Source organism: Macaca thibetana, chromosome 4, assembly GCF_024542745.1.
Source record: "Macaca thibetana thibetana isolate TM-01 chromosome 4, ASM2454274v1, whole genome shotgun sequence".
NCBI classification, from domain to species: Eukaryota; Metazoa; Chordata; class Mammalia; order Primates; family Cercopithecidae; genus Macaca; species Macaca thibetana.
In genome coordinates this window covers 38,117,514-38,139,270 of record NC_065581.1, presented here as the reverse complement: position 1 = coordinate 38,139,270, position 21,757 = coordinate 38,117,514, and the positions used below count along the sequence as shown (strand labels likewise).

The window sequence follows — 21,757 nt, the reverse complement described above, 5'->3', positions numbered from 1 at the left end:
AATAGCAATACTGGATGCCGGGGGTCGGGGGACCCCAGGGAAGGCTTCTAAGAGGAAGGGGAGTCTTAAAGGGTACACAAAGATTAGCTCAGGAGATAAAGAGGTGGTGCAGGATAAGGCTTTACATTTACAATGTCCATTCTGGATTGCTGAGTTTGAGGGGTGAAGCAGAGAGCAGGTCACAGGGCCTTTGCATGCCAAGTTAGAAAACCTGGACATTTAACCTATAGGTGATGGAAGGATTTTTGTCAGAGGAGTTGTATGGGCGAGTCTGTGTTTGAATGGTGTGGAAGATTGGTGTGAAGGAGATAAAACCGGGGGTGAGAAAACATGCTTGGCTGGTTCAGCAATCCAGGCCTGACCTGGGGCATGCATAGTGGGAATGAAGAAGAAGCATATCAAGAAACATTTAGGACGTAAAATCATCAGACCTTTGTAAATGATTGGATATCAAAGAGCAAGGAAACAGAATCATGAAGAATTCTTAGCATTTCTGACTTAGGTGACAGGAAATGCTGCCAACTAAGAGAAAAGGGTGCCTGGGTAAGGGAAGGAGAAGAGCCAAACACAGAGTCTGAGGAGCCTAGGAATAGCAAAGATTGCCTAAAAATAACTGTTCCCTTCTTCCTCCTCGGTAACAGGACCCCTAAGGGTATTGGCCACCTAAGACAGACTGTTTCTCAGCCACACTTGCTGCTAGGTGTGTCCACAAGATTAAGTGCAGACAAAAGAGAATCAAGCCCCAGAGTCATGCACCGCTTTCAGAAATGTTCTTAAACAGAACAAGTATGCCTTGCTTCCTTTCCTTCTCTATACTGGTTGGAATATAGATGTGATGGCTGGAGCACAAACAGCTCTTGGATCATGAGAAAGAAACCACATGCTGAAGATTGCAGAATGAGAGAGAGGAACCTGGATCTCTGATATTTTGGAGCAGCAGATAAGCCCCAGATTACTTACCTCTGGACTTTTAATGTGAGAGAAATAAGCTTTTCCATCTTACTTAAGGAACTGTTACTTGGGTTCCCTGTTATGTGTAGCCTAGCTAATCCTAAGTGATCATCTATGACATAATCACGTGGAATGTCATGCAGGGAACTGGACACAAGTCAGAGGTCTGCGGAGGACTTCCTTTCTGAGAGTTCCACTGCCATCATGCTTCCAGGTAAAATCTACGGTGAAAATCTTATTGTGCTGTTTCATGCAGAGGAAAAGAGAAAAGGTTACTTGATAATTGGTGTTGCATTTTGTACCCAAAAATATCATCAGATACCACTCTTCTTTTGAAATAGGAAACATCATGAGTCCTGCTCTTCTACATGACTTCCTTATATGAATCACTTCTGTTGTTCCTGTTAAGCAGTTTATTTTGATGACAGCAACATGGTCAATTGGACCTTAGTAGTTCAGAGCTAGGCTAATATTGCCTAAGCCTAAAAGCTCTTGGAGGAAAGAGTTTAGAATTATACCAGTCTCAGAGATAAGATTCCAGAGACTTTATCTCCCCAGGGGTGACCCCCCACACCTGCAGCACTGTCACCACTAGACCCAGACACAGCTGGCTTATCTGCAGAGGACCCACTTTTACAGGAGCAGCTGGCTTCAGCAGATAAAGAAGCTGCTTGGCGGCAAGGCTAGAGCTATAGACAACTTCTCTATCAACTCACAGGGGAATCACTGGAACTCACTGTTTCCAACTACTTTACAACAAACATGGCATAAAGCATGAAGCAGGCTCAGGTACTAATTTTTAAAAGTGATAGAGGTGGTAGAGAATAGGTAGGGGAAGAGATATGACAGAAGCCAAATAACGTCCCAGTGGCGTGTGGACCCCATGACTCTACTAGGGCAGATCCCCCATGCTATGATTCAGTGAGATGGGGCAGTGGGGTAAGGCTGCCTGGAGAGACCTGCCCAGGATAATGAGGGCAACTGCTGGCCTGTTCCATGAGAAAGACACTTGAGGCTTCCTACAGTAGGGAGAGTCACACCAGGAGGGCCATAGAAAAAACCTTTGACAGCAGCTGCCTCATCCAGATATGCCACCATGAGAGAAATACAGAAGAGAAGCATTATTGCCCAGACAAAAAAATGATGCTTGATGGCCACAATGTTGTATCTATGTCTGTTCAAGAAACGCGTGAGGGTGAGAAGTCTGTATTTCTTTGAAATTTAATTTATATCCAGCAAGTGACAGGTAAATAAGATGAAGTACATCCATATAATAGAATATTCGGCCATAGAAAAGAATGAAGTACTGACACGCGCTACAACATGAATGAATTTTGAAGATATTATGCTAAATAAAAGCCAGACACAAAAGACTCCATATTGTGTGGTTCCATTTATATAAAATGTCCAGAATAGGGAAATCCCTAGATACAGAAGATTAGTGGTTGCCCAGGGATACAGGGGCTGGGAGGCTTAGGGGTGATGGCTAAAGAGTACGAGTGTTCTTTTTGGGGTGATAAAAAATGTTTTAAAATTGATTGTGGTGATATACAACTCTGTAAATGTACTAAAAATTATTCACTGTACCCTTTAAATGACTAAACTGTTTGGCATATGAAGTCCATCCCAATAAAGCTGTTACCAAAAACCCCACAAAAATGGTAACTTATAAATTTATTGCAACTCCAATAAAAACTGTATTAATAAAAGGTTCCCCACTCCTAAATTTGATAAAAGTTGATTCTCAAGCTCAACTGGATGAACCTGGAAGACATTATGCAAAGTAAAAGTTGGTTTACAAAAGGACACATGCTGTACGAATCCACTTACATGAGGTATCTAAAATAGTCACAAACATAGAAACAGACAGAGTGGTGGCTGCCAGGGGCTGGGGGAAGGGGAAACAGAGGGTTGATGTTCAGAGGGTACAAATTTGATAACTGTGTGCAAGATGAGTATGTTCTAGAGATCTGCTGTACAATAATGTGCCCACAGCTAATGATACTGTATTGTGCACTTCAAAATTTGTTAAGAGAATGGTACTACCTAGGTTTTCCTCTAGGATTTTTATGGTATTAGGTCTAACATTTAAGTCTCTAATCCATCTTGAATTAATTTTCGTATAAGGAGTAAGGAAAGGATCCAGTTTCAGCTTTCTACTTATGGCTAGCCAATTTTCCCAGCACCATTTATTAAATAGGGAATCCTTTCCCCATTTCTTGTTTCTCTCAGGTTTGTCAAAGATCAGATGGCTGTAGATGTGTGGTATTATTTCTGAGGACTCTGTTCTGTTCCATTGGTCTATATCTCTGTTTTGGTACCAGTACCATGCTGTTTTGGTTACTGTAGCCTTGTAGTATAGTTTGAAGTCAGGTAGCGTGATGCCTCCAGCTTTGTTCTTTTGACTTAGGATTGCCTTGGAGATGCGGGCTCTTTTTTGGTTCCATATGAACTTTAAAGCAGTTTTTTCCAATTCTGTGAAGAAACTCATTGGTAGCTTGATGGGGATGGCATTGAATCTATAAATTACCTTGGGCAGTATGGCCATTTTCACGATATTGATTCTTCCTATCCATGAGCATGGTATGTTCTTCCATTTGTCTGTGTCCTCTTTTATTTCACTGAGCAGTGGTTTGTAGTTCTCCTTGAAGAGGTCCTTTACATCCCTTGTAAGTTGGATTCCTAGGTATTTTATTCTCTTTGAAGCAATTGTGAATGGAAGTTCATTCCTGATTTGGCTCTCTGTTTGTCTGTTACTGGTGTATAAGAATGCTTGTGATTTTTGAGCTTCTGCACAGTAAAAGAAACTACCATCAGAGTGAACAGGCAACCTACAGAATGGGAGAAAATTTTTGCAATCTACTCATCTGACAAAGGGCTAATATCCAGAACCTACAAAGAACTCAAACAAATTTACAAGAAAAAAACAAACAACCCCATCAAAAAGTGGGCAAAGGATATGAACAGACATTTCTCAAAAGAAGACATTCATACAGCCAACAGACACATGAAAAAATGCTCATCATCACTGGCCATCAGAGAAATGCAAATCAAAACCACAATGAGATACCATCTCACACCAGTTAGAATGGCGATCATTAAAAAGTCAGGAAACAACAGGTGCTGGAGAGGATGTGGAGAAATAGGAACACTTTTACACTGTTGGTGGGATTGTAAACTAGTTCAACCATTATGGAAAACAGTATGGCGATTCCTCAAGGATCTAGAACTTGATGTACCATATGACCCAGCCATCCCATTACTGGGTATATACCCAAAGGATTATAAATTATGCTGCTATAAAGACACATGCACACGTATGTTTATTGCAGCACTATTCACAATAGCAAAGACTTGGAATCAACCCAAATATCCATCAGTGACAGATTGGATTAAGAAAATGTGGCACATATACACCATGGAATACTATGCAGCCATCAAAAAGGATGAGTTTGTGTCCTTTGTAGGGACATGGATGCAGCTGGAAACCATCATTCTTAGCAAACTATCACAAGAACAGAAAACCAAACACCGCATGTTCTCACTCATAGGTGGGAACTGAACAATGAGATCACTTGGACTCAGGAAGGGGAACATCACACACCGGGGCCTATCATGGGGAGGGGGGAGGGATTGCATTGGGAGTTATACCTGATGTAAATGACGAGTTGATGGGTGCAGCACACCAACATGGCACAAGTATGCATATGTAACAAACCTGCACGTTATGCACATGTACCCTACAACTTAAAGTATAATAATAATAAATTTTAAAAAATAAAAATAAAAAATAAAAATAAAAAAAACCCAAAAAAACCAAAAAACAAAATTTGTTAAGAGGGTAGACCTCGTGTTAAGTGCTCTTATCACTGTAAGAAAAAGATAAAAAATAAACAAAACTGAAAAATAAAGAAGTTCATCTGGAAGAACAACCAAGACAGTATTTTTTGAAAGGATAATGAAAGAGACTGGCACTGGGGTGGGCAGGGGGGCGGAATTAAAAGAAAAAAGCCACTAATAAAAAATAATTGGCCAGGTGCAGTGGCTCATACCTGTAATCCCAGCGCTTTGGGAGGTCGAGATGGGTGGATCACTTGAGGCCGGGAGTTCCAGACCAGCCTGGCCAACAGGGTAAAACCCCGTCTCTACTCAAAAACACAAAAATTACCCAGGCATAGTGGCGCATGCCTATAGTCCCAGCTACTAGGGAGGCTGAGGTGCGAGGATGGCCTGAATCCAGGAGATGAAAGTTGCAGTGAGCCGGGATTGCGCCATTGCACTTTAGTCTGGGCAACAGAGTAAGACTCCATCTCAAAATAAATAAATAAATAAAATATATAATAATAATAATTTAACAACTTTATAAACTCAAAAAATCTAAGCTGTGTGGTACTGGATAGAAATGGAGACAAATGAAATTAAACCAACAGGCCGGGTGCGGTGGCTCACGCCTGTAATCCCAGCACTTTGGGAGGCCGAGGCGGGCGGATCACAAGGTCAGGAGATCGAGACCATCCTGGCTAACACTGTGAAACCCCGTCTCTACTAAAAATGCAAAAAATTAGCCGGGCGAGGCGGCGGGCGCCTGTAGTCCCAGCTACTCGGGAGGTGAGGCAGGAGAATGGCGTGAACCCGGGAGGCGGAGCTTGCAGTGAGCCGAGATCGCGCCACTGCACTCCAGCCTGGGCGACTAAGCGAGATTCTGTCTCAAAAAAAAAAAAAAAAAAAAAAAAAAAAAGAAATTAAACCAACAAAGCAGCAGAACCATGTAATTAAATGTATGTAATATTATGAAGAGAGATAGAGAGATTTCACATCAGTGAAAAGATGGTGTATCATTTATAAATGGTGTCGAAATATTAGCTATGCAACTGGAATAGTAACTATAAATCTCAGTTCTCATCATATAAGAAAATAAATCAGTAATGGAATTTAGAAAGTTAAATGTTAAAACCACCAGAATATTAGAAGAAAACATGGGAGAGTATTTTTGTAATCTTTTTTTTTTTTTTTTTTTTTTTTGACAGAGTCTCACTCTGTCACCCAGGTTAGAGTGCAGTGGCGTGATCTCGGCTCACTGCAACCTCTGCCTCCTGGATTCAAGCGATTTTCCTGCCTCAGCCTCCCGAGTAGCTGGGAAAACAGGCAGCCACCACCATGCCCAGCTAATTCGTGTATTTTTGGTAGAGACGGGGTTTTGCCATGTTGACCAGATTGGTCTCGAACTCCTGGTCTCAGGTAATCCACCTGCCTCAGCCTCCCAAAGTGCTGGGATTACAGGCGTGAGCCACCGCGCCCAGCCAGTATTTTTGTAATCTTGAGGTGGGGAAGGAAAGAGTTCCTAAGCAAGATACCAAATCCAAAAATCCTAAAGGAGAAGCTGCTTCCTTCAGAGGCTTCATCACAGTTTGCAATTATCTGGTGACTTGTTTGTGAGCCTCCCTACCAGACAGGAGTTGCCACAAGGGCAGGCCATGTCTATCTCCTTGTCTATCTCCTACACATAGTGACAGCTCAATAAATACTTGTTGGACAGATCTGACTGCATAAAAATTAGTAAGTTCTACATAAAGAGACACAATTAGCAAAGTTAAGAGATAAATAATGGTCTGGGGAAAATATTAGGTTGGACTATATAAAATCCCCATGTTGGGGGGTAAAAAATGGTTGAGTATTAACAATTTATATGATTCAACCTAATATTTTTAACACATAGCAGATGAAGGATGAATTTATCTAATATACAAAAAGCTCTTACAAAACAAGACATGTCAATAATCCATTAGAAAAAACAGGTTAATGATTAAAGCAGCAGACCACAAAAGAAAATGATAATACAGATGAGAAAAGATACATAGTATCACTGACCAGAAAGTAGGAACAAAAACTGAAACAAACCATGATCTATCTGCTAGACAGGTAAAATACACTAGACTTCATCCATACACAGGTTTTGCTAAGGAGGTGAGGAAAAGTGCATCCACACATTCGTGGCTGGAGTACAAACTGGTATAAACATTTTTGGATTATAATTTAGTAGTACCTATTTGGCATGCTTTTAGGATTAGTCATTTCACTTCTAGGACTCTTTCAGAGAAATACGTATTTTAACAAGTGCACAAGAAAATATGTACAAGGATATTCACTGCAATGTTACTTACAACAGCTAAAAAGTGTAGGCAACTTAGGCCGGGCACAGTGGCTCACGCCTGTAATCCCAGCACTTTGTGAGGCTGAGACGGGCAGATCACAAGGTCAGGAGATCGAGACCATCCTGGCTAACATGGTGAAATCCAGTCTCTACTAAAAAATACAAAAAATTAGCCGTGCGTGGTGGTGGGCACCTGTAGTCCCAGCTACTCGGGAGGCTGAGGCAGGAGAATGGTGTGAACCTGGGAGGCGGAGCTTGCAGTGAGCCGAGATCACGCCACTGCACTCCAGCCTGGGCAAGAGAGCAAGACTCCATCTCAAAAAAAAAAAACAAAAAACAAAAAACTGTAGGCAACTTAAATGTCCTTCTAGAGAAGAAAACTTAAATAAACTGGTTAAGCCTTATTACAGAAATAATGGAATTGATGAAAATAATGAAGTGGATCTGTATGTTCAGGCTTGGAAAGCTTGCTGTATGACATTTTTTAAATGAACACAAGCAAAATATAGAAAAGTATGAATAGCTTGATTTCATTTTTCTGAACCCAGTAAAGAAAAACAATGCATGCAGCTCCATCCATACATAGGAAACGGTCTGGAAGAACACATAACAATAGGTTAACAACTGTAGTTATCTTGGGGGTGTGTGCGTGTGTGTTGTAACACTTCTATATATATATATTTTTTATTATACTTTAAGTTCTGGAATACATGTGTAGGACATGCAGGTTTGTTACACAGGTACACACATGCCATGGTGGTCTGCTGCACCCATAAACCTGTCATCTACATTATGTATTTCCCCTAATGCTATCTCTCCCCTAGGCCCCCAACCCCCAACAGGCCCCGATATGTTATGTTCCCCTCCCTGTGTCCATGTGTTCTCATTGTTCAACTCCCACCTATGAGTGAGAACATGCGGTGTTTAGTTTTCTGTTCCTGTGTTAGTTTGTTGAGAATGATGGTTTCCAGCTTCATCCATGTCCCTGCAAAGGACATGAACTCATTCTTTTTATGGCTGCATAGTATTCCATGGTCTAAATGTGTCACATTTTCTTTATCCAGTCTATCATTGATGGGCATTTGGGTTGGTTCCAAGTCTTTGCTATTGTGAACAGTGTTGCAATAAACATACACGGGCATGTATCTTTATAGTAGAATGTTGTTTTGATTTTTTAAATAAGCATACTTCTACTACAATTTTTTTTTTTTTTAAAGATGAGCAATAAGAAAGGTGCTGCCTGCTTTAGAGCATTGAATATAATTGGTGAAGCCATTAGAAGTCCAAGGACAAGGACTGAAGTTGAGATTCCACCAAGTCATATAAAGAGCACAGGTATTAAGACCAAAATACCTAGGTTTGAGTTTGAGAAGCTCATTAGACCCCTGAGTCTTGGATTTTTCACCTTATAAAATGGCTTGATACGTCTACCTTAAACAGACATTGGGCCCTAGTAAAGGAAATCAGGTATGTCCAAGATCTTTGCAAATAGTGAAGTACTTTAAAAACCAGGGTAATGTTGCTTCTTGGCCAGAAAAACAAGGGCTACAACTACAAACTCCTAGGGAAAGAGAGATGGATGGGAGCTGAAGGATTAGGAGAGACAGCCAAGTATAATATGCAGCTCTGATTTGGACCCTGATTCAAACTGTTAAATAGATTTATGAATACGACTGTATAGTAGATTACATAAAGGAGCTATTACTACTTTTTAGATGTGATAACTTCATTGTGGCTTTGTGTTTTAAAAAATGTCTTTGGCCAGGTGCAGCAGCTCACACCTGTAATCCCAGCACTTTGGGAGGCTGAGGCGGACAAATGGCTTGAGTCCAGGAGTTCAGGACCAGCCTGGGCAACATGGCGAAACCCTGTCTCTACAAAAAATACAAAAATTAGTCAGGCATGGTGGTGCGAGCCTGTAGTCTCAGCTACTCTGGAGGCTGAAGTGGGAGGATTGTTTGAGCCCAGGAGACGGAGGTTGCAGTGAGCTGAGATCGTGCCACTGCACTCCAGTCTGGGCGACAGAGTGAGACTGTCTCAAAAAACAAACCAAAAATTATGTATGTGTGTGTACATACATATATACCTTTCAGAGATACATATAAAAACATTTATGCATAAAATGATATGATGTTTGATATTGAGATTTGCCTCAAAATAATTCACAATGGTGAGGGAGTAGAGAATGGATACAGGTTTAGATAAAACAAGACTGGGATCAGGCATGGTGGCTCACGCCTGTAATCCCAACACTTTGGGAGCCTGAGGCAGGAGGACGCTTGAGCTCAGGGGTTCAAGACAAGCCTGGGCAACGTGGCAAAAACTTATCTCTACAAAAAATACAAAAAATTGGCCAAATGTGATGGCACTCCCCTGTAGTCCCAATTATTCGGGATGCTGAGGTGAGAGGATCACTTGAACCAGCAGGTTGAGGCTACAGTGAGCCATGATCATGCCACTGCACTCCAGCCTGGGTGACAGAGTAAGACCCTGTCTCAATCAATTAATCAACAAATAAATAATACTTTATTATTTATTATTATTTTTTGAGATGGAGTCTCCCTCTGTTGCTCAGGCAGGAGTACAACGGCGCGATCTCAGCTCACTGCAACCTCTGCCTCCTGGGTTCAAGCAATTCTCCTGCATCAGCCTCTCCAGTAGCTAGGATTACAGGTACATGCCACCACACCCTGCTAATTAGTAAATAATACTTTATTATTAAAAAATGCTATTTACTGAATCATCTGAGCCTTCAGCAAGTCATAATCTTTTTGCTACTGGAGGATCTTGCCTCAATGCTGATGGCTGCTGACTGTCAGGGTGGTGGTTGCTAAAGGCTGGGCTGGTTGTGACAATTTCTTAAGACAGTAATGAAGTTGGCCACATTGATTGACTTTTCCTTTCACAAAAGATTTCTCTGTAGCATGTGATTCTGTTTGACAGCATTTTACCCACAGTAGAACTTCTTTCAAAATTAAATCAGTCTCTTGCCTGCCACCATGTAAGACATGACTCTGCTCCTCATTTGTCTTCTGCTATGATTGTGAGGCCTCCCCAGCCATGTGGAACTTTGGCTGGGGAACAGACCAGGGAATCAATGGCTTTGGAGAGGAGCCAAGAATTAAATCTCAGCTAATGAACCTTATTCAGTCTGTAAGAATTTTGATGAGAGTGCCATTGATAATAGTAAACTCAACTGCAATTGTGTTTCTCTTATTATTTGGATGAGTATCAGTGGAGGAAATGGCGACTCAGAAGACATGCCAGCAGAAGTTATTACCTCAGTCATTACTGGAAATCTTAGCTGGCTGACCTTGCACTTGACAAGAATGTAACGGTGAAAATAAAACCAGACTTTCTATTTATCTGAAAAAAACAAAAAAAATTAAAAAATGAAGTCAATCTGGCCAGGTGTGGTAGCTCACTCCTATACTCTCAGGACTTTGGGAGGTCAAGGCAGGACTGCTTGAGGTCAGGAATTCAAGACCAGCCTGGGCAACACAATGAGAACCTCATCTCTACAAAAAATTTAAAAATTAGCTGGGTGTGGTGGTGCACAGCTGTAGTCCCAGCTACTCAGGAGGCTGAGGCAGGAGGATCACTTGAGCCCAGGAGTTTGAGATTAGTTTGAGCTATGATTACACCACTGCACTCCAGCCTGGGCAAAAGAGTGGGACCCTGTCTCCAAATAAATAAATAAATAACATTTTTTAAAAAATTGGAGTCAACCTTCTCAAATCCTGCCACTGCTTTACTAATTGAGTTTACATAATATTCTAAATCCTTTGTTGTCATTTCAAATGTTCATAGCATCTTCACCAGGAGTAGATTCCATCTCAAGAAAGTATGTCAGCTATAGCTTTACTAAATTACTAAATATATCTCTTAAATAATAAGACTCAGAAGTTGAAATGACTCCTTGATCCACAGGCTGCAGAACAGACATTGTGTTAGCAGGTATGAAAACATTAATCTCCTTGTATATCTCCATCAGAGCTCTCAGGTGTCTAGGTTCATTGTCAATGGACAGTGCTATTTTGAAAGAAATCTTTTTTTGTGAGCAAGAGGTCTCAACAGTGGCCTTAAAATATTCAATAAACCATGCTATAAACAGATGTGCTGTCATCCAAGCTTTATTGTTCCACTTATAAAGCACAGGCAGAGTATATTTTGCATAATTCTTAAGGGCTCTAGGGTTTTTGGAATGGTAAGTGAGCACGGGCTTCAACTTAAAGTCACCAGCTGCCTTAGTCCCTAACAAGAGAGCCAGTCTGTCCTTCGAAGCCAGACTCTGACTACTCCTCTCTAGCTATGAAAGTCCTAGATAGCAGGCTGGTCATAGTGGTTACTATATACTTGTAATCCCAACTACTCAGGAGGCCAAGACGGGAGGATCACTTGAACCAGGAATTCAAGACCAGCCTGGGCAACATACTAAGACCCCCTCTCTACAAAAATTGTTTTTATAAAGTTAGCCAGGTGTGGTGGGTGTGCATCTGCAGTTCTAGCTACTCAGGGGGCAGGAGGATGGCTTTAGTCAGAGTATAACGTTACAGTGTGCTATGATCATGCTACTGTCTCTTAAAAAAATAATTAAATTTAAAAAAGAAAGTCCTGGATGGCATCTTTTTCCAATAGAAGGCTGTTTTGTCTATACTGAAAATCTGCTGTTTAGTGTACCGCCTTCATCAATGATCTTAGCTAGATCTTCCAGATAATTTGCTGCAGCTTCTCCATCAGCACTTGTTGCTTCACCCTGCACTTTTTGTTATGGAGATGGCTTCTTTCCTTAAACTTCATGAAAACCAACTTTGCTAGCTTCAAACTTTTCTTCTGCAGCTTCCTCACCTCTCTTAGCCTCTATGGAAGTGAAAAAAGTTAAGGCCTTGCTCTGGGTTAAGCTCAGGATTTAGGGAATGTTGTGGCTGGTTTGATCTTCTATCCAGAACACTAAAACTTTCTCCATATCAGCAATAAGGCTATTTTGCTCTCATATTATTTGTGTGTTCACTGGAGTAGCACTTTTAATTCCTTCAAGAACTTTTCCTTTGCTCACAGTTTGGCATACTGGCACAAGAGGCATAGCTTTCAGCCTGGCTCAGCTTTTGACCTGCCTTCTTCATTAAGCTTAATCACTTATAGCTTTTGATTTAAAGCGAGAGACATGTAACTTCCTTTCCCTTGAACATTTACAAGCCATTGCAGAGTTATTAATTGACCTAATTTGAATATTGTTGTGTCTCAGGGAATAGGTAGGCCCAAGGAGAGGGAGATGAGGAAGGATCAGCTGGTGGAGCAATCAGAACACACACAACATTTATAAATTAAGTTCACTGTCTTATATGGAGGCAGTTCATGGCACCCTGAAATAATTACAACAATAACATCAAAGTTCGCTGATCACAGATGACCATGACAGATATAATAATAATGAAAAGTTAAAAATACTGTGAGAATTACCAGAATGTGACACAGAGACACAAAGTGAACACATGCTTTTGAAAAGTGGCACTGATAGACTTGCTCAATGCAGGGTTGCCACAAATCTTCAATTTATAAAAATGCAATATCTACAAAGCTCAATAAAACAAGATATGCCTGTACCAAGATTAGAAAGCAGTCATATCTATCACAGAAAGGCACACTGCTTGATGGGGTTGAGGTAGTAATGGGATGGGCACCTAAAGAAAGTGAAGACAGGCTTGGAACAAAATATAAATACAAAAAACAAAGCTAACAAGATAATTAAATATCTAATCAGAACTACAGCTGCTGAGGATTATTTTTAACTGGCACAACACTGTTAGCAAGATTTCATGACAGCATTTAGACTTCAAATGTAAATTAATGAATGGGTTAATACCATCCTAGGCTCATTCTTCAATACTATTTTAGAAAATTATTACTGCAAGAAGCAACTAAAAAATCCCAACAGATCAGCTAAACTGCTCTCTTGATAAAATTATACAACACAGTAGAATTATGCTGCTTCCAAAAGTTGGTCTATTAAGGCGGGGGGGTGGGGGGAAGATGTAAAAAGTCCTCTAGAAAAAGCCTTCTTAGTCAGTTGCCTTAGTTTTCCAAGATTGCCTCATGAAAGACCTCATCATCCCTTTGAGCCCCATTGGAAAACCTGGATAAGATAGACCAAGTGAGACATTTCTTATGCTGTCCTCTCCAAAGGGCTCCACTCTCACCCATTTCTCATCACCCAACCCCATAACCCCTCCAAATGGCTTCCTCCAAAAACCACAATCATCCACCACCCTCAGAGTCTAAAGAAAATGATTTTAGTCCTAGCTCTGCCTCTAATAAGGAGACAGAGAATCTCAAAACTTCTCAGTGAAATGAGGGATTACGTGAATGGCTTTCTAAGATCCCTTTCGATGTTCTTATTCCTACATGAGGTTCTCCTTACCTAAGGAAACAAAGCATCAGGCCGTGGCAGATGGGTTTTCCTGTGACTCTCTCAGCAGAAGTGATTAAGGAAACCAAAACAGAGACATAGGATCCTCAACTCCTTTAAGACTCTGCTTAACTTAGGCTGGCCGGCAGAGGCTGGGACTACAAGAAAACCTAACTGCTGCCATGAAATCAAATATCTTTCTAAAGTGACAAGAACCCAGTGGGGTGAGAGGTGAAGAAGGAGTGGGGAGAAATCAAGGTCTTGGAGTTCTCCTTGGCCCATTCCATCACTTCCTGTATGTGCTGGGTTCTGGTGCCACAACCTTTTGTCCTCTGCATGTCCACATCCTGCTCCTAAGATATAGCAAGTGAACTGGAGTGTGCAGGCCTGATGTCCAATCTAAAATTCCAGTTTACATGGATGAGAGCCTGAGTCGGAAACAAGTTCAAAATAATCCTAAAATAATCTCAAATAAACCATAAAACTACAAAACATATCAATGTGGTCATTCTTGTGACAAAGCAGATCTTTTTAGGTGAGATCTGTGACCATCTTAAGAGATAAATTCCAGGCAGCAATCGCTGTTAAAAGTAGTTTTAGCTGTGTATTCCAAAGGCACTATCTATTTTCTAGCAAGACATACCCACTGGCTGGACTCTTGGGAAAAACAAACAGACAGACGGCAGATAAGAAAGAGCAATAGCTTGTTCAACTTGGTACTAATGCTTCTTACCCACATATTCTGAGAGGAAGACGACAAAGAATGGAGTGACCAGGTCATTAATTCCCTGGACATACCCACTGGCAGGGTGGCGGATGGCCCAAATAAATAGAATTCTTTCAAAGATCTAGGAAAATGAGAAAGAAAGACACGAGTGTTAAATCATGGGGACACACTCCCTCCCTCCGTTTACCTACTTCACTATTTACCTCTGGGTTGGTGTAGAATGTTTAGGAAAATTTTAAAATACTGTGGGATAAAGAAGTATATAAATGCAAAAAGTTTCTAATACACTAATTGTTTTCAAGTAGGGGTAGATACTTCTTGCTCTTTATTCATTTTTTCATTATCTGGTCACCATAATACGAAATTGGGAAAAGGAAAGAATTGCAACCCAAATGACTTAGAAAACATTTGGGATGAATGCTGTTAATTCAGGCCACCACATTCTCATCTGTAGATACTGTTTTCTATTTCCAAGAGCAAGATATCAGAACATCCTAGTTCTGATGCTTTTTTCTAAATTTTTTTTTGTCATTATAGGATTTAGAGAGGAAATACCTTCTCTACTACCCTCCACTCTCCCTGCTGAGAAGAAAGGAGGTCTAGATTTAATTCTAACCCAGCCTGACTAGGACCAAGCGACAGACTGCACATTGCAGGAAGTCACTTCACATATCAGGATACAACTCAGACATCTGCTAAGGATAGGAAGTTAAACAAAATCCTATGGACTCCTACAGCTGGGTATTTGAGAACAGAGAAACCAGCCAGGGCCCCCATGGGAAAGACCCTGGGGTTTAGCGTATTAGCCACAAGAAGCCAGAGGCCTAGGCTGGGGACAAAGGAAAGATCTCTATGGTCCCTTTACAGAATCATGCCCTGTACCACTCAACTATACTCTCCTTGCTTTCATTAGGCCCTCTGAGTTTCTCCCCACCTTCTCTCAACCTGATGATACCCATTGCCTGGTTTCATTCTGTTGACCACAACTCCTGAGTCTGACACATTCTTGAGACTGGTTTTGACTGGGCTGCCTCATGTCTCTGTGAACCACACCAGAGAGATGACAGAGGTGATGGTGAATACATGCAGATGATAGGGTAGGAGATTAGAAAGCACGTGGACTCAGGAGAATCTCAGCCAATCACCTCAGCATCAGAATGAAGAGGCCCTCTCAAGCAGGTGCAAGGGAGAAAAACCTCCCAGGGAGACCAATAAACAGGAAATCGTTATATGGTTTTTGGAGATGGTTATCTAGTGTAGGAGGGACATAGAGAATCTAGAGACATATAAAGGATGCTCCCCAGCCCCTCTGTCATAGATAGTTGTGTCTACAGCTGGCAAACAGAGCTGAGAAACGGTTTCCTTCACTGTCAACACTGCTGCCTTCACAGGCAGTGAGAAGAAAGCCCTCCCTCGAAGGGAGCTGGCCTCTCTGCCTTCACTAGACCTACCCATTTGCTTTGTGCGGTTGAGGAAAAGGCACAGCAACCTCAATTGCATTCAGCCCAACACTCTAATGGGAGCATTCTTATACTCTATTTCCTCTCTGTTGCTAAATGACCCCTCTATCTTGAAAACACAGCCAAAGCTAGAACCATCATTTTCAGGAAAGTCTCAAGAATTCCCTGGCTCACTCTCTTTCTTTGTATTTCTTGTGACCTGGGTCTGTCTAGATGCCTCTGTTAAAAAGCTCCTCCAGGTTGGTCTTTCCAAAGGACTTAGAAGGGCTTCTACTCCATAGGATCAGCTCCTTGTAAATACTCATATCCTTGGTGCCTGGCTGTAACAATGGCCAAGTACATGGAAGCTAGCTGTTCAGAATCAGGAGACCTGCAATCATCCTCTCTAGTAAGGGTGGGACAACACAAACACACTCACACGGTCAAAGTGAAGTGGTCAAAGAGATGGAAACTGAAGAGCACCAAGCCTGGTAATCAGGGGAGACCATGGGATGCTCACTGTAGAAAAAGTCTGGGATAATCCTGCCTTATAGAGAGGAGTGGATAGGAGAACCCCTGGAGGTTTTCCTATGTCTCTTCTACTAGTGTGGGTAATTTTTACATACTATAGTCAATTCTCAGGTATCTTTCAGGTTTTCAAAGCAAGCCTTTCCGTATTCAGTGTTACTTAGTTCTTTACTTCTTGGTTGGCATTTTTACTAGACTGGATGGTGGCTCACGCCTTGTAATTCCAGCATTTTGAGAGGAAAAGCAGTAAGAGTGCTTGAGGCCAGGGGTTCAAGACCAATCCTGGGCAACAAAGCAAGACCCCATCTTTACAAAAAATTATGAGAAAAAAATTAGCCAGGTGTGGTGGTGCATGATTGTAGCCCCAGCTACTTAGGAGGCTGAGGCAGGAGGACTGCTTGAGCCCAGGAGGTAGAGGCTGCAGTGAGCTATGATCACACCATTGCACTCTAACCTGGGTGATAGAGTGAGACCCTGTCTCTTAAAAAGTTAAAATAAAAAAAAATTAAAAAGATGACTGTAGCCTGCTAGATGAAATGGTAATTCAGGAAAAATTGGAAAGAATAAAGTTTGAGTTCCCATATTGTATTCAGGATGCACTACTAAGAGAAGCCACCAGCCCCCAACCTTTTTTTTTTTTTTTTTTTTGAGATAGGATCTTGCTCTGTCACTCAGGCTAGAGTGCAATGGCACGATCATGGCTTATTGCAGCTTTGACCACCTGGGCTCAAGAGATCCTCCCTCCTCAACCTCCCAAATAGCACAGGCACAGTAGCACAGGCACATACCACCATGCCTGGCTAATTCTGTAACTTTTTTGAGACAGAGTCTCGCTATGTTACCCAGACTGGTCTCAAACTCCTGGGCTCAGGCTGGTCTCAAACTCGTGGGCTCAAGCAATCCCTCTGGCCTTGGCCTCCCAAAGTGCTGGGATTATAGGAGTGAGTCACCATGCCTGGCTGAGAAGCCTTTTAAACTGACTACTTTCCCCATCTCCAAATTTAGAGTAAGCATGCACAGGTAAAAGAAAAGTCTCTGAACATCTCCAAGTTAAAATGAGGAATAAGCAGTGCTGACCATGGAAAACTGTATGGGAGGATAAAGGGATCGTGAATGGGTTTTTAGCTTCCTATGAGCTGAATCTTATAGTTAAAATAATGGTGTTACCTTCAAAATCTTATTTATGCTATGGGTAAGACATGAGGGACCCCACCAGTGGAGACATCTATATTTAAACAAAATTATAAATACAACCCAAAGTCAAATAGAAATTATTTTCAGCATTTTAACCACCATCCCTCTCTATTATGAGAATGGCAAGTTCTGTTAAAAGAGCACTAACACTTAGTGTCCTGGCTACTGTAAAGTTGCAAAGGAAATCCCTAATCTTAAGAAGTTTACAATTACTGCTTGAGTCAAAACATAATAGTCCCACTGACACCTTCCATGTACTTCATTAACTTGTTAGGTCTCAAAACATAACTACTAATCCCACTTCTAAATATATACCCAAAAGAATTTAAAACAGAGACTCAAACAGATAGTCACATACCCATACTAGCAGTAGCATTACTCACAATAGCCAAAATGTGAAAGCAACCCATGTGTCCACTGACAGATGAAGAGCTCAACAGTATGTGTTACATATGCACAACGGAATATTATTCAGCCTTAAAAAAGGAAGGAAATTCACACATGCAACAACAGGCATGAATCTTGAAGATATTATGCTAAGTGAAATAAGCCAGTCACAAAAGGACAAATGTTTTATGATTCCACTTATTTGAGCTACCTGAAGTAGTCAAATTCTTAGATACAAATAGAATGGAGGCTGCTGGGGAAGGGAGTTAATATTTAAAGGGTACAGAGTTTCAGTTTGGGAAGATGAAAAATGTTCTGGAAGTGGATGGTGATGGTCATACAACAATGTGATTGTACTTAATGCCACCGAGCTGTACACTAAAAAATGGTTAACATAGCAAATTTTATATTATGTATATTTTACCACAATTTAAAAAATCACTACTTCCAGCTTGATAAAGTAGAGCAAATACAGGAATAGGAATTCTAAGATGTGGGTTCTTCATTCTGCCACCAGGTAGACTCGAAATTCTGAGCAAGTTCCTTAGCCTTTCAAAGTGTTATTCCGCTCACAGATTTGTTATGAAGATGAAATGAGAATGCATGAAACCGTGCTCTAAAGGAACCAAAGCTGCATATATGAACATAAGGTACTATTATGATTAGCCGCAAACCTGCAAACAGGTGCCACAGAACTATGCAGGGAGAAGCGCCAAAGAACATTAAGTAGTTCCCTCACCTCCTGTACAAGTGGTTGCTGGAACAACGGAATGAGAGGATTCGTCCTTGGAATGTCAATGTGAATCTGAAAAAGAGAAGGCATGTCCAAAAACACAAATGCCAGTTTGTTCTTTTTTTTGTTGTTGAGACGAAGTCTCACTCTTGTCCCCCAGGCTAGAGTGTAATTGGCACTATCTCGGCTCACCGCAACCTCCGCTTCCAGGGTTCAAGCGATTCTCCTGTCTCAGCCTCCCAAGTAGCTGGGATTACAGGTATCTGTCCCTATGCCTGGCTAATTTTTGTATTTTTAGTAGAGACGGGGTTTCACCATGTTGGCGTAGCTGGTCTCGAACTCCTGACCTCAGATGACCCACTCGCCTCGGCCTCCCAAAGTGCTGGGATTACACGTGTGAGCCACCGTGCTCGGTCCAGTTTGTTCTTTTGACAAGTTTTTTTTTTTTTTTTTTAAAGAAATGGGAATCAAAGTAGTAAGAAAACACAGTTTATCTTCAGAAAGAAGTGACTGACACAGAAAAAAAATCTAGTTATACCTACCTGCCCATATGGAACATGTTTCCATGATAACAGTAGTTTATTAGGAAACCGCCCAAAAGAAACCACTTAAGTCAAATGGCAATAGGCTTCACAGCCTGAGGGTTTTTTCTTATTGCTCTGAAGTCTGTTTCACTCTGGGCTGGCATGTATGTAGCAGGTATGATCCAAGTAGGTACCCCTCTTTCAGAATCTTACTCATCGACAGTTCCTAAGAACTAGAAGAGCTCAGAAAGCTGCATAAATGTCCTAAAATAGGGAACCAGAGACGAACTTGTTTATGAAGTCATGACGTGTAAGAAGTGGGGGAGGGCCAGGGGCAATGGCTCACGTCTGTAATCCCAGCACTTTGGGAGGCCGAGGCGGGTGGATCACTTGAGGTCAGGAGTTTGAGACCAGCCTGGCCAACATGATGAAACCCCATCTGCACTAAAAATACACAAATTAGGGCTGGGTGCGGTGGCTCACACCTGTAATCCCAGCACTTTGGGAGGCTGAGGTGGGTGGATCACCTGAGGTCAGCAGTTCGAGACCAGCCTGGCCAACATGGCAAAACCCTGTCTCTACTAAAATTACAAAAATTAGCTGGGTATGGTGGTGTGCGCCTGTAATCCCAGCTACCCAGGAGGCTGAGGCAGGAAAATTGGTGGAACCTGGGTGACAGAGACTGGTGTGAGCCGAGATTGCACCACTGCACTCCAGCCTAGGTGACAAAACAAGACTCCGTCTCAAAAAAAATAAACAAAATATTAGCCGGGCCTGGTGGCGCATGCCTATAATCCTAGCTACTCGGGAAGCTGAGAGGCAGGAGAATCACTTGAACCCAGGAGGCGGAGGCTGCAGTAAGCCAAGATCACGCCACTGCACTCCAGCCCGGACCACAGAGCAAGACTCCATCTCAAGAAAAAAAAAGTGGGGAAGGACCAAAAGCAGTTGGCCTTCAGTAACTGAAGCTGAAAGTTCTTACTTCTGTTACCTAAGACGTCACTATGTCCATTTCAATTCGGGGATTTCCCAATGCCCAGTCTAGCTATGCAAAAGAATGTGTCAGCAGCAGCAGCAGAGGCTACTTCAGTTCTTGAGGCTTGTTGTAGATAGCTGCCCACCTTTCACTTTCTGCAACCCCTGGCCTACTCTTCTCCCTCCATGTGTGATGTTGGGAGCAGACCTTTCTGCAGACCATGAGGACCATTATGGGCAGACGGAAGACTCCCTGACAAGACTACTGATAGCTACAGCTCCTACAGACAGTCACAGAGGTCGAAACAGCACTGCAGCTGCCAGGAAGACATACTGATGTCATAGTCCAGAGGGACTGGACCACTGCTAAGTGAGCTTGTCTTTCCTCTCCATACTCGATAACTCTTACTACTCATAGCGTGGTTGGTGGACCAGCAGCAGCAGCATTGCAAGGAAGCACATTAGAACTTCAGGTTTTACCCGAGACCCGCTAAATCAGAATCTGCATTTTCTCATAATCTCTAGGTGAGATCGTACCAAATCCTAGGTGATTTGTATGTACATTAAAGTTTGAGAAGCACCGCACTGACTAGTGCCAAAAAAGTCTGTCTATTTAAAATGGCTAAAATCAGAGCTGCTGAACGAAAAGAGGGGAAACAGTTTTGAGGATAAATTTAACTCCTAACCAACATACCACAGCCTGAGGACTTGGAAAGCCTGTACCCTGAGAGCACTACCATGAGACACACCTAAAGTGTATGACTGGTAAGCAAAGAGGCAGCAGGTGATGACTATACCTGTCTGTAGGTATCCTGGTGATGTTCCTCATTTCGAGAGTCATAATACTGTTCAATGAAGCCAAAATATTCCTCCCGCTTCCGCTGCAGGGTCAACTTTCTCCTCTCAGTGTTTGCTGGGAGATAGCCCTATAGACAAGACTGCTGGTCAGATAGGGAAAGACAATGGTTGGATAAATCCTTAATTTTTATTTTAATCTATGCAGTGGTTTGGAAACTATCAAGAAGGAAAACTGCCAAGGGTAAATCCCTTCTTGGTTCTGGCCACCCATTTTTTGCCCTCTTCTCATTGAATGAGATCCACATGTGAGCAGATGAAGCAAGGCCAGCTTTCCCAGGATTATTTACTCCCTTGGCCCTGTACTGTGCTGAAGCTTGAGCCACTGGTGAGCACTCCTCAGCTCCCAGAGCTGGCACAGTACAGGAGTGAATGTAGGTCAGTGGGAGGGAGCTGGACCCAAGTCATGGCCTTGGAGGGCTGCGTGTGTCCAGGGCCATACTTCTGAGAAATGCAGGGATATAGCAACCTCTACAGCACATCTCAGCAGTGTGCCAAGTAAGTTGGTGCCAGTTACATTCTTTTCCAGTGTAACTTTCAGAATTACCAGCTTAGGAAGCAGCTGAATGGAATCCGTGACATAACAGCTACAACACTCAGACAGAACTTCTGGCAGCAGCCCCCAGCCTAGCCAAAGCTCCAGGCCAACTTTCATTCTTATCCTTGGTCTAGATCCCACTTTCATTCTCATATTTTCTGTTCCCCTTCCGTTCTCACCAAATCTACTCTGAATAGCATTCAAACTGATTAGAAGTGGCAGAGGCAATGATTACATGGTTGCAAGAGTAGAGGTGGGGCGAGCAGTCAGGAGACAGACCCTTCTTCTTGAAAACATTTATGTAATGCATTCCACAGTGAGTGCCTGGAGAGCAGGGACTGTGGTTTAT

The 21,757-nt window shown here is 42.1% G+C and overlaps 1 protein-coding gene across 2 annotated transcripts in view; it reads right to left on the bottom strand.

Annotated features, from left to right (window-relative positions):
* Positions 1-21,757, bottom strand: part of TBC1D22B (TBC1 domain family member 22B) — a 75,059-nt gene that overhangs the window by 28,164 nt on the left and 25,138 nt on the right. For both annotated transcript variants that reach the window (XM_050787674.1, XM_050787675.1), the window contains exons 6-8: positions 20,813-20,941; positions 18,523-18,588; positions 14,242-14,356 (exon numbers count right to left, since the gene is read on the bottom strand). In XM_050787674.1, the coding sequence (XP_050643631.1) occupies positions 14,242-14,356; positions 18,523-18,588; positions 20,813-20,941 (310 nt within the window). The remainder of the gene's footprint in view (positions 1-14,241; positions 14,357-18,522; positions 18,589-20,812; positions 20,942-21,757) is intronic.